We start from the raw sequence: 14,110 nt of genomic DNA on the forward strand, positions 1-14,110 counted from the left end.
CTTCAAAATTGTTCATTTTCACATTTTTATTATTTTGTAACTCCAAACTTCCTGTTCATTGTTTCATATAACAAACAACAGCGTCACAGATATAAAAACATTTCCTTTCAGGTAAAATTAAGTTAATTTAATTTGGAACAAAAAGACAAGGTTTTACCTGTGGTTCTACGTCCAGAATTCCCATAAGGCCCTTATCATGTATACTGCGAATTGTCTCCAGTTTGGTACCATACATTGCCTCCTCGTGCGTTCCGTACTCTAGGTATTGGTTGGCTGCGATGTCTTGCATCATTTTCTCGTGAGAAACGAAGTAATAATTTTTGCCATTGGTCTCAGTGTCCCTTGGTGGCCGCGTCGTATCTGACAAACAATTTAGTACAGTATCACCGATTGGTTACTAAAGTTCAGGACAGCATCATTGATTGGTTTAAACAATTAAGTAGATCATCACCGATTGGTTAAAAAAAAGTAGAGCATCACTGATTGGTTAAAAAAAGGTAGACAATCACTGATTGGTCAAAACACTTCACCAGTATAAATACATTGCTCATATTTTGTATCTTCGACATCTGTCCTAAAATCATACCTAGGGTGTCTTAATTATGACTAATAGAGCAGGGAAAAAAGCACGGATACGTACGAGGAATGGGGTATGCAAACCGCTCCGGGTGGCTTGTAATGAGTGTATTTTTTATATGTCTCCGTCCTACCCCATGGGCACCTGGAATTTGAACACGAAGAAACATTCTTCAGAACTGATTTTCTCCGAAAAAAAACAAAACAAAAAAAACACAAAATACAGAATATTGATTGGCTTTTTGCTTTAATTAGTGACTTTGACCCAAAATTTATCTTGACCATTTTCATCAACTTAGAGAAAATTCATGGAATGACATCATACAATTATTGACTTTGCTTGAGGTTGATACAAGGATTTATTAACCCTCGAAAAATGATATTCACCTCTACAAAGGATTGTACATTCTTATACTAACCAAATGTAAATTCTAAAGCAAATTCTCTGTAATTTCTTCACCTGACATATCAAAGGACTAAAAGTTACAAACAATATGTGTGCCAAAGCAGGGTTTTAAGATATACAAGGTCTATACCTAGGAGAACCAGAGTTTTAAGATATACAAGGTCTATACCTAGGAGAACCAGAGTTTTCCTGAGGAATGCTGGTAACTGAACAACCTCTTCATATGTAACTAAGTCTAGCTGGTCAAAAATGGCATTGTGCTTGGCAAGATATTTGTCTTTTTTCTTTCGACCAAACCAGGAACAATGAACTGCAATGGAGAACATGACACTATGTTATAATGTTAAAGCATTGATTCATCAACATGGAATTTTTTTTTTTTTTCAACATATTGTCAAGGACACTGTAAAATTGCAAAAAATACAAATATGTACCTGAATATAAGAAACTGAGAAAATAATAGATGATTTTGTATTTTCAATCAAAACAAATAGTCTTTTTGATTTAAAGTTTTCGTAAAATCACAAACTTAAATTTTTTTATTAGATAAACAAAACATTTACCGTAATCTGTAAGAAAATATCAAATTCTATTCGTCGTTTTTTTCCTCCTTCCTCAGTAGTAATTTTGGCCTCATATTTTAAGCACAAAATAATTAAACAAAATATAATCACTTTTTTTTAATGTAATTATAGCAGAAACAATGTGACAGCAATGTGCAGTAAGATATCTTTATTTGAATCACTCAGTGATAAACTTTTGAAAACTTTTTATAACTCCCTCACCTGCATGGTCCTGGCGTTTTTCACGCGCTGAACACGTCGTCCGCCACTCCTGAAGTTCAGGGGATGGAATAAGCCCTGCAGGCTCTGTCGTGGGGAGCCCCACCCGTCTAGCCTGCCACCAATTGGAGTCATCTTTGTTTATCACCTAAAGGTCAAAGGTTATAAAGGTCAAAAGGTTAAAGAAACCAACAAGTTTCAGGCATTATATATACTGTTTAATTTAGAACCATTTACTAAACTAAACATGGTACAAACATTGCTTAAATATATGCCTCATATTGAGGTAGATTCATGATTTTATGAACCTGAAAAAGAGTCAATGAAGTGAAAGTACAGAACTTTTGTATCAGATAATAATGATGTACTAGAAACAAGAGATCAAGAAATTGTTTCTCAAAGAAAAATGAGATAAGTCATAAGAAGCACAATATTAACCAGAACTTGTTCCTAAAAATAGTAACATCAATTAAATATGTTACAATATTAATACACATGTGACAATGTTTTGGTCAATCAGAAATATGAAAATGTCATCCATATCTAATACTTTCCGATATCTTTTTTTATTTCATCAGAACCTGATGGTCCTACAGTGGGAAAATGGTAAATTGTAAGTCTTCCTATACCTGAAGGATGTCACCACATTTGAAGGGCACACCTGCCTGTCGACAAGGAATGATGTCATCGTCTTCTGGACAATAATCAAATAAGGCCCGCACATAAATCTGTAATGTGAATAATCAGGGTGCAATGAACTCTTTCATCAATATTGCAAACCTGTAGTGGTAGAAATCATTGTCAGAAAAACACTTTATTCATCTCCATGAATAATTTAAACCAACTATATTTAACAATTCTTACGAAGAGAAGAAAAAAAAAGCTATTTTGTTTTGCAAGCCTCCAGGTTGAAATCATCATTACCCATGGCATGGTATATTACCACAAATTTAGAAATATCTTAATACTTAATTGATCACATGCAAAAATATTCCTTATTTTTGTAATTGTTCCAAAGAAACTTTAAGATCCATGCAAAAATTGACACAAATAAATCAAGAATTTTAATATTCAAATGTTTAAGGAAAATGTTTAAACTTATTTTCTAGAACAGAGGAATTCTATAAATTATTCATACTAGAATACAAAAAATACCTACAACATCTCCAGGAACTAGGAAGAGTGTTTTAATTTACATGATAACATTGTCACGGGACTAGTTTCTATACTCCACTTTCGTTTGAGCTTATAGACAGAATATTGCCTCTGTTCTTGGGTAATTGTACATTTTTATACGCATCCTGTATGGGGACTTCTACTAAATACCTAATTTTCTACAAGCTTACCGACCTGTATATTGAGAATATTGCCTTAGTAATGTACTTGTACTTATTTCACCCAGTAAGCAGTAAAAAAATTCCACGGGTCTATTTTTTTTTGTTTTCTGTTTGTTTGCTTGCAGACCCAATAAATTCCTCGTTCAACATTTAATTTTTGGAAAATGAACCAAGTTAATTCACTCAAAATCTGCAGTAACAGAATCTAATTAAAAGAAGCTTGATTATTATATTTAACTGACAGTTAAAATGATGAATTTGCAAAAAAATTAATTGAAGCCGATCAATATTGGAAACTGAAATTATTTTCTTCTTATTAAAATACTTTAAAGTACTGTACTAATTTTCAGCAAATATATTTAATCTCCCTTTTTTCATGTCTTTTCTTAAATTTATAATGAAATTTTCAGCACTTTGTATATTATCAACATTGTAAAACAAACAATGAAGATTAAACCACAATATTTCAGAAAAGGATTACACTTATTGAGACGAACAAGCAATATCTAATCCAATCATTATTTTTTTTCAGGTATTGAAATAAAATTCATGTACCATTAAGTCAGAAATTGTTCTCCTTGAACAAAGTTCATGAAAACATTTGAAATTAAATTTGAAATGAAATTAAGATTATATTTTAGGACTAGAAAACAATTATAAGAAATAAAATGGAGTTAAAAAATATTGATTAATTAACAAAATTAGAAACAAAATTTTAACAAGAATAGAAAAGCCAGTTCAATTGAAGTATCAGGTATTAATGTATTCATCCCCAAATTGACCTCCGACCTTTGTGTACAAGTTAAGCAGGGGCTTACTTGAGGATAAATACGGTTGGTGAAGGGGGTGCGGTTAGGTCAGGTACAAAAGCAGGCAGGGTTAACATATATCAAACATATTTGAAAACATTTTGTCAAATAAACAATTTCTAATCTTTATAAACATTATGCGAAGTTTAAAACACCCAGCAAACTATTATAACGCCATTTTACTTCATAAATTTTCATACTTTTTTTTGCTATTTTTTCTCTCCTTTGTCAAGGGTCATGTCTCTTCCTTCAAAAAAAATTCTACATCAACCATAACTAGCTAACATCCAGCACTGTCGTATGAAGCAACCCTAAATGACCTCTTCAGTTAGGTATGTGATTATTTTTTTTACACAAACACACATTGTCAGTCACACTACACAGTCCGTCGACCACTAGACCATATTTGTCCTGTAATAAGCCCTGGGCGGCCAACACATAATTTTTTGACCAAAAATAGAGGGCGGGCTTAATGTACTACAATGAAATGGCATTAGTTAGCATATCAAGGACCTCCATCACATGTAAGTGGGTTATTTTAGTATCAGGCGAAGGCTTATTACTGGACAAATATAGAATTACCTCTTGTGCATTTTCACAAACCTACGAGACAACAATTCAGAGAAAAGGCACTATATAGAGAGAGAGACCGGAAATCAGCATTTTTCGTGATTGTTTCTTTTGTTTTAAATTCTATTCAATTTGGCAAAGATTTCAAATAAAACATCTGTAGAAATTTCCATTAGAAAAAAAAGGTGGATATTTCAATTTTGCTATTTCCTTATCTTTAAATTCTATAACTTTGACAGGTTTCCAAGATGTCAATCATGATGGAAATTTGGTAAGATTAACACTTTCTTCAATTTTCTATTAAGCAATTTCACGGAAATTAATTTCTTGTCTAATAAAAATTATGAATAATATCAGTGAAAGATTTTTTAAAAACTTTATCAATCAGATAACAGTGGATTCTAGACATCCTAATTAAACAGTAAGATTTTTTTTATATAACTTGGTACATTTAAGCTGTTTGGCTAATATGAACATTATGAAATTGTCATTTCACAAAAAATTCTGAGTTTCCGAACCACATTTCACAAAAAATTCTGAGTTTCCGAACATGGTTATGTCCAAGCGTCCAACCAACCTCACAGTGTGCGGGATTGTGTCGATGGCTCGGGACGATCTTCAGTGACACGCTCCCCCGAGCATCCTTCTGCAAGAACAAAATGTGCATGGACGAAAGAATGAGAAACAAAGAAAAGGAAAATGGATTGAGAGCAGGAGAGAGTGATGTGAAAACAATAAATGAAAAATATAGGAAAAAAAAAAATAAACGGTGTTCTGGTGTTGACATGACGACAATCACGAATGTCTACCATTGGGCGTGATACCCTACCTCGTTATGGTTGTTATTGTCGCCATGGCCACCAAACATACTTAGCAACGGTTGCGGTATGACCTTAAAGGTCACAGATCCACTCAGCTCCCTCTGTTGGTTATAATTTGCAACATCAACATCAGAAGGACAAAAATTGTCGCATACAGCTCCAGCTTACAGATCAAATCTTAAATATGTCAACTTGTTACCAACTATCAATATCTAGTTTTTCTTCAGTAATTTAAGTTTCATATGCACTTTCATTAGATATATAAGCCAGTTCCTTTATAAAGAAAAAGAAAAAGAAACCTGATACATTTTGTATTCGTTGACAAAAGATATTATCATCTCTACAATCATTGTCATCTTATTTCCTATACTTCCCAGATCATTATTGATCAGTAAAATTGTTCATGTTTTACATTTATGGAACAGACTTTAACTTTTTTTATGGAAAAACACATGAGGTAATTTGATATGCAAATTCTTTGTGATTTTTCAGGAGCTAGAATTTTGAAAAGCTTTGTAAAGGTGCAGCTTAATTCAATTTTTCATTGAAACTTTTCAATTATTCATTTCTTATACAATTTACGGATCTTTTTTTTAAACTAATTATTCAATTGTTTTTATACATTTTGGAGCTCTCTGGGATTGGTAAGAAGATGTTATAACAGAATTGCAATATGAAATTCAAAATATATTTAGTTTATACAGTCCAAATCTCCAGACAAGGTTATAATATACAGCCCACCAGCAGAAATTTATCAGCTGTGAGCTACAAAACTCAATATAGGTTTTCTGGAATGATGGCTGATGCGATTACATTCAGCTTCAGGGTCTGGTGTAGACCAAAATATCTCCAGAACTGTACTTAGTAAACCCAGTATTGACAAATCATTGACCATCGGAAAAAAAATCCTTGAATGTGGCAAGGTGTTTTTACAAATAAACTGTTTCAGACAATGGCTTTTACGAATGAACACTTGGTTGGATTTCAGCACCTGGATAAATGTAAGTGGCTCAATTTTTCAACACTACGAATGAAATAAAATTATATCATAAATTTAGACAAAAGCAGGTCTATCAGTGCTATTTTTGTAGCATTTGAAGATGTGCAATATCTCCTCATGGATATTTTTTAAGAAGTAATTATGTGAGAGGGTTGAACCAATTACTGAAGACAACAGGACCACCAACCAATACACCTGTCTGTCTATACAAACTCGAAATCCTGAAAAGTCAAGTCCCCTTAAACATGTAAAAAAAAATCTGGAAAATTATTTTCACAAATTAAACTCTTACCATCATTGTTAGGTCCCACAGGAACAGTTAAGCCAAAATTGGGACAATTTATTATTATATTACATTATCTGGCTTCGCTCAGGCTACTGAAGAAACTGCCAGAAAACTACCGTCAATTTGCAGGTAAAGTGTGCACTTGTGTATAGTGCGCAGGTAAGTTTTCAGGTTCATTTTCAGAAAAAAAAAAAGGTTTGTTTAAATTTTTTTTTTAAATGTTTAAGTTTAATTGCACAGTAAAATGTTTTTGTTTGTTCATGGACAGACAGACGAATGAATACAAACAGTATACTATAACACAACCGTCGAAATCTGACGGGCATATAAAAACAAACCCATTAACATAAATAATGACTCCAGTTTTTGGTTCAACTGTTGACACAGAATAAAAGTTCTTTAAAATAACAAAACTCAATATAAAGGCTCTACTACTGTACATATCAATTCTTACCAGCATTCTCTGAAGAACCTCCACCGTTTTGTTGATGACGCTGACATTGTTTATCTCTCGTATCTCATCTCCCACGTGTAGTGTACCTGGAAGACAAAAAAACATATTTATCACATATCAGCCTGTTATCCAGTATAAAGTTGCAGTGTAATATTTATGCATGTGTCACAGGTGTAAATTTTACCCTGGAATGTTTTTTATATTGGCTGGGCCAGTCAGAATTTGATCGATGTCATGATATGGACTTTGATCTGACGTCATGAGTAATGTGAATGAGAAGACAAAATGGCTGCGGTTTGTCTTTGCCCTCTAAATTCGACTATAAAATCTGCCAAAGTTTTCTAAGTTATGTGATAAAAGACATCATTAATTTGTTTTCATTTCATATGTGATTTTGTAAAACTCCCAAAGGCTCCCAAAAATAAAAAAAACCTTAACTTCTAAGACTTATTTCTTAAAATCTCATAATGAAATGACAACTCATTGAAGATCCTATATATATATATCATATATGCTCATAATAAACATTAAATAGCATCTCCTCTTTTACAGGAATAACAAAATAGAATCTATACCAATATCTTGTCATGCAAGTATTTGTAGAAAGTGGCAAGACATTCTAATCATCATTCTAGATCTGAACCTAATTAAAACTTCTTAGGTAGAAAATTTGGTTTGGTTTGCTTTTGTTTAACGTCCTATTAACAGCCAGGGTCATTTAAGGACGTGCCAGGTTTTGGAGGTGGAGGAAAGCTGGAGTACTCGGAGAAAAACCACCGGCCTACAGTCAGTACCTGGCAACTGCCCCACGTAGGTTTGAACTCGCAACCCAGAGGTGGAGGGCTAGTGATAAAGTGTCGGGACACCTTAACCACTCGGCACCGCGGCCCCATAGGTAGAAAAATGAAAGATAGCCATAAAATAGGACATCATATCAGATTCAGGTCCAAATTGATTTTTGATAACTGATACCGTGAGGATTTATTAAAAGTTTTACGAGATTAAAAAAAAAAATGCTTATTACAGACACAACTCCTGACTTCATTAACAAGGATGCCGACAGGGCCATACCTGTAATGATGTCACGTTTTGAGTGAGAATTGTAACACCTTCTGCATATTATAATGCTTTTGTTTTATAAAGCATTCAAAGCATTGTATAACAGAAAACGAAGTTTTGGTGAAGATTTAAGCAATAGTCGGATGAGATCTAGGACAGGAGACAGATTTTATTGTATACGTTTCAGTCGTACAGTCAATAAGCGATGCAGAGAATACCCAGAGGAACGGCTAACACTATTACCTAGCTACAGGAGCTTCACACAACGGTACCTCTCGCTCCGATACTATCAAATGTCTGTTACAACAAGTCTACAGGGACGGCTCTAACACAGGATCAATGGAGCATGGTACCAACTCCCAAATATCACCTCCTCAGCATCAGATACAGACTACATCAGTGTGTTACCACCTCTACAACATCTACAGACTACATCAGTGTGTTACCACCTCTACAGACTACATCAGTGTGTTACCACCTCTACAACATCTACAGACTACATCAGTGTGTTACCACCTCTACAGACTACATCAGTGTGTTACCACCTCTACAACATCTACAGACTACAACAGTGTGTTACCACCTCTACAGACTACATCAGTGTGTTACCACCTCTACAACATCTACAGACTACATCAGTGTGTTACCACCTCTACAGACTACATCAGTGTGTTACCACCTCTACAACATCTACAGACTACATCAGTGTGTTACCACCTCTACAACATCTACAGACTGCATCAGTGTGTTACCACCTCTACAGACTACATCAGTGTGTTACCACCTCTACAACATCTACAGACTACATCAGTGTGTTACCACCTCTACAACATCTACAGACTACATCAGTGTGTTACCACCTCTACAGACTACATCAGTGTGTTACCACCTCTACAACATCTACAGACTACATCAGTGTGTTACCACCTCTACAGACTACATCAGTGTGTTACCACCTCTACAACATCTACGGACTACATCAGTGTGTTACCACCTCTACAACCTCTACAGACTACATCAGTGTGTTACCACCTCTACAACATCTACAGACTACATCAGTGTGTTACCACTTCTACAGACTACATCAGTGTGTTACCACCTCTACAGACTACATCAGTGTGTTACCACCTCTACAACATCTACAGACTACATCAGTGTGTTACCACCTCTACAGACTACATCAGTGTGTTACCACCTCTACAGACTACATCAGTGTGTTACCACATCTACAACATCTACGGACTACATCAGTGTGTTACCACCTCTACAACATCTACAGACTACATCAGTGTGTTACCACCTCTACAACATCTACAGACTACATCAGTGTGTTACCACCTCTACAGACTACATCAGTGTGTTACCACCTCTACAACATCTACGGACTACATCAGTGTGTTACCACCTCTACAGACTACATCAGTGTGTTACCACCTCTACAGACTACATCAGTGTGTTACCACCTCTACAACATCTACAGACTACATCAGTGTGTTACCACCTCTACAGACTACATCAGTGTGTTACCACCTCTACAGACTACATCAGTGTGTTACCACCTCTACAGACTACATCAGTGTGTTACCACCTCTACAACATCTACAGACTACATCAGTGTGTTACCACCTCTACAGACTACATCAGTGTGTTACCACCTCTACAACATCTACAGACTACATCAGTGTGTTACCACCTCTACAACATCTACAGACTACATCAGTGTGTTACCACCTCTACAACATCTACAGACTACATCAGTGTGTTACCACCTCTACAACATCTACAGACTACATCAGTGTGTTACCACCTCTACAGACTACATCAGTGTGTTACCACCTCTACAGACTACATCAGTGTGTTACCACCTCTACAACATCTACAGACTACATCAGTGTGTTACCACCTCTACAACATCTAGACTACATCAGTGTGTTACCACCTCTACAGACTACATCAGTGTGTTACCACCTCTACAACATCTACAGACTACATCAGTGTGTTACCACCTCTACAACATCTACAGACTACATCAGTGTGTTACCACCTCTACAACATCTACAGACTACATCAATGTGTTACCACCTCTACAGACTACATCAGTGTGTTACCACCTCTTCAGACTACAACAGTGTGTTACCACCTCTACAACATCTACAGACTACATCAGTGTGTTACCACCTCTACAACATCTACAGACTACATCAGTGTGTTACCACCTCTACAACATCTACAGACTACATCAGTGTGTTACCACCTCTACAACATCTACAGACTACATCAGTCTGTTACCACCTCTACAGACTACATCAGTGTGTTACCACCTCTACAGACTACATCAGTGTGTTACTACCTCTACAACATCTACAGACTACATCAGTGTGTTACCACCTCTACAACATCTACAGACTACATCAGTGTGTTACCACCTCTACAGACTACATCAGTGTGTTACCACCTCTACAACATCTACAGACTACATCAGTGTGTTACCACCTCTACAGACTACATCAGTGTGTTACCACCTCTACAACATCTACAGACTACATCAGTGTGTTACCACCTCTACAGACTACATCAGTGTGTTACCACCTCTACAACATCTACAGACTACAACAGTGTGTTACCACCTCTACAACATCTACAGACTACATCAGTGTGTTACCACCTCTACAGACTACATCAGTGTGTTACCACCTCTACAACATCTACAGACTACATCAGTGTGTTACCACCTCTACAGACTACATCAGTGTGTTACCACCTCTACAACATCTACAGACTACATCAGTGTGTTACCACCTCTACAACATCTACAGACTACATCAGTGTGTTACCACCTCTACAGACTACATCAGTGTGTTACCACCTCTACAACATCTACAGACTACATCAGTGTGTTACCACCTCTACAGACTACATCAGTGTGTTACCACCTCTACAACATCTACAGACTACATCAGTGTGTTACCACCTCTACAGACTACATCAGTGTGTTACCACCTCTACAACATCTACAGACTACAACAGTGTGTTACCACCTCTACAACATCTACAGACTACATCAGTGTGTTACCACCTCTACAACATCTACAGACTACATCAGTGTGTTACCACCTCTACAACATCTACAGACTACATCAGTGTGTTACCACCTCTACAACATCTACAGACTACATCAGTGTGTTACCACCTCTACAGACTACATCAGTGTGTTACCACCTCTACAACATCTACAGACTACATCAGTGTGTTACCACCTCTACAACATCTACGGACTACATCAGTGTGTTACCACCTCTACAACATCTACAGACTACATCAGTGTGTTACCACCTCTACAACCTCTACAGACTACATCAGTGTGTTACCACCTCTACAACATCTACAGACTACATCAGTGTGTTACCACCTCTACAGACTACATCAGTGTGTTACCACCTCTACAGACTACATCAGTGTGTTACCACCTCTACAGACTACATCAGTGTGTTACCACCTCTACAGACTACATCAGTGTGTTACCACCTCTACAACATCTACAGACTACATCAGTGTGTTACCACCTCTACAACATCTACAGACTACATCAGTGTGTTACCACCTCTACAACATCTACAGACTACATCAGTGTGTTACCACCTCTACAACATCTACAGACTACATCAGTGTGTTACCACCTCTACAACATCTACAGACTACATCAGTGTGTTACCACCTCTACAGACTACATCAGTGTGTTACCACCTCTACAGACTACATCAGTGTGTTACCACCTCTACAGACTACATCAGTGTGTTACCACCTCTACAACATCTACAGACTACATCAGTGTGTTACCACCTCTACAACATCTACAGACTACATCAGTGTGTTACCACCTCTACAACATCTACAGACTACATCAGTGTGTTACCACCTCTACAACATCTACAGACTACATCAGTGTGTTACCACCTCTACAGACTACATCAGTGTGTTACCACCTCTACAACATCTACAGACTACATCAGTGTGTTACCACCTCTACAACATCTACAGACTACATCAGTGTGTTACCACCTCTACAACATCTACAGACTACATCAGTTGTTACCACCTCTACACTAGACTACATCAGTGTGTTACCACCTCTACAGACTACATCAGTGTGTTACCACCTCTACAGACTACATCAGTGTGTTACCACCTCTACAGACTACATCAGTGTGTTACCACCTCTACAGACTACATCAGTGTGTTACCACCTCTACAACATCTACAGACTACATCAGTGTGTTACCACCTCTACAGACTACATCAGTGTGTTACCACCTCTACAGACTACATCAGTGTGTTACCACCTCTACAGACTACATCAGTGTGTTACCACCTCTACAGACTACATCAGTGTGTTACCACCTCTACAGACTACATCAGTGTGTTACCACCTCTACAGACTACATCAGTGTGTTACCACCTCTACAACATCTACAGACTACATCAGTGTGTTACCACCTCTACAACATCTACAGACTACATCAGTGTGTTACCACCTCTACAACATCTACAGACTACATCAGTGTGTTACCACCTCTACAACATCTACAGACTACATCAGTGTGTTACCACCTCTACAACATCTACAGACTACATCAGTGTGTTACCACCTCTACAACATCTACAGACTACATCAGTGTGTTACCACCTCTACAACATCTACAGACTACATCAGTGTGTTACCACCTCTACAGACTACATCAGTGTGTTACCACCTCTACAGACTACATCAGTGTGTTACCACCTCTACAGACTACATCAGTGTGTTACCACCTCTACAGACTACATCAGTGTGTTACCACCTCTACAACATCTACAGACTACATCAGTGTGTTACCACCTCTACAGACTACATCAGTGTGTTACCACCTCTACAGACTACATCAGTGTGTTACCACCTCTACAGACTACATCAGTGTGTTACCACCTCTACAGACTACATCAGTGTGTTACCACCTCTACAGACTACATCAGTGTGTTACCACCTCTACAGACTACATCAGTGTGTTACCACCTCTACAACATCTACAGACTACATCAGTGTGTTACCACCTCTACAACATCTACAGACTACATCAGTGTGTTACCACCTCTACAACATCTACAGACTACATCAGTGTGTTACCACCTCTACAGACTACATCAGTGTGTTACCACCTCTACAACATCTACAGACTACATCAGTGTGTTACCACCTCTACAACATCTACAGACTACATCAGTATGTTACCACCTCTACAACATCTACAGACTACATCAGTGTGTTACCACCTCTACAACATCTACAGACTACATCAGTGTGTTACCACCTCTACAACATCTACAGACTACATCAGTGTGTTACCACCTCTACAGACTACATCAGTGTGTTACCACCTCTACAACATCTACAGACTACATCAGTGTGTTACCACCTCTACAACCTCTACAGACTACATCAGTGTATTACCACCTCTACAACATCTACAGACTACATCAGTGTGTTACCACCTCTACAGACTACATCAGTCTGTTACTACTAGGGTTCCCTAATGATCAGGCTTGGGTTTACTGTTAGGATATTTACGTTATTCTTATGATGAGGCCTGGGTTGACTGCCAGGGATATTTATGGTAACCTTATGATGAGGCCTGGGTTACTGCCGGGATATTTACGGTAACCTTATGATCAGACATGGGTTTACTGCTGGGATATTTACGGTAACTTATGATGTTGCCTGGGTTTACTACCGGGATATCTATGGTAACCTAACACAAAACCAGGCCATCTTGATTGTATTTTGCTCCTATCTATATTGCAGGCTTTTTGGTGTCATACTTTCTAATTATCGTCCTGATTGCTTGAGAAAATTACAAGAACAGGATTTTTCTAAAATGACATTTTACTCTCATGAAAAATTCAAAAAGAATTGTTTTTGGTTGTGAAATGTCCCGAGTAATTTATAAAGGGAGACAATTTCATTCAGTATCGGGCA

At 37.1% G+C, this 14,110-nt stretch overlaps 1 protein-coding gene across 10 annotated transcripts in view; it reads right to left on the minus strand.

Annotated features, from left to right (window-relative positions):
* LOC117341584 (peripheral plasma membrane protein CASK-like) overlaps positions 1–14,110 on the minus strand; it is a 268,153-nt gene that overhangs the window by 16,103 nt on the left and 237,940 nt on the right. For 8 of the 10 annotated variants that reach the window (XM_033903430.1, XM_033903433.1, XM_033903432.1 and 5 more), the window contains 7 exons: positions 7,042–7,127; positions 5,310–5,402; positions 2,394–2,492; positions 1,768–1,912; positions 1,152–1,292; positions 641–721; positions 158–360 (listed from right to left, as the gene is read on the minus strand). In XM_033903430.1, the coding sequence (XP_033759321.1) occupies positions 158–360; positions 641–721; positions 1,152–1,292; positions 1,768–1,912; positions 2,394–2,492; positions 5,310–5,402; positions 7,042–7,127 (848 nt within the window). Of the gene's footprint in view, positions 1–157; positions 361–640; positions 722–1,151; positions 1,293–1,767; positions 1,913–2,393; positions 2,493–5,057; positions 5,127–5,309; positions 5,403–7,041; positions 7,128–14,110 lie in introns of all 10 variants that reach the window. The other 2 variants (XM_033903437.1, XM_033903431.1) reach the window with 1 other exon arrangement.

The sequence above is a fragment of the Pecten maximus genome, chromosome 14, assembly GCF_902652985.1.
Source record: "Pecten maximus chromosome 14, xPecMax1.1, whole genome shotgun sequence".
Taxonomy (NCBI): domain Eukaryota; kingdom Metazoa; phylum Mollusca; class Bivalvia; order Pectinida; family Pectinidae; genus Pecten; species Pecten maximus.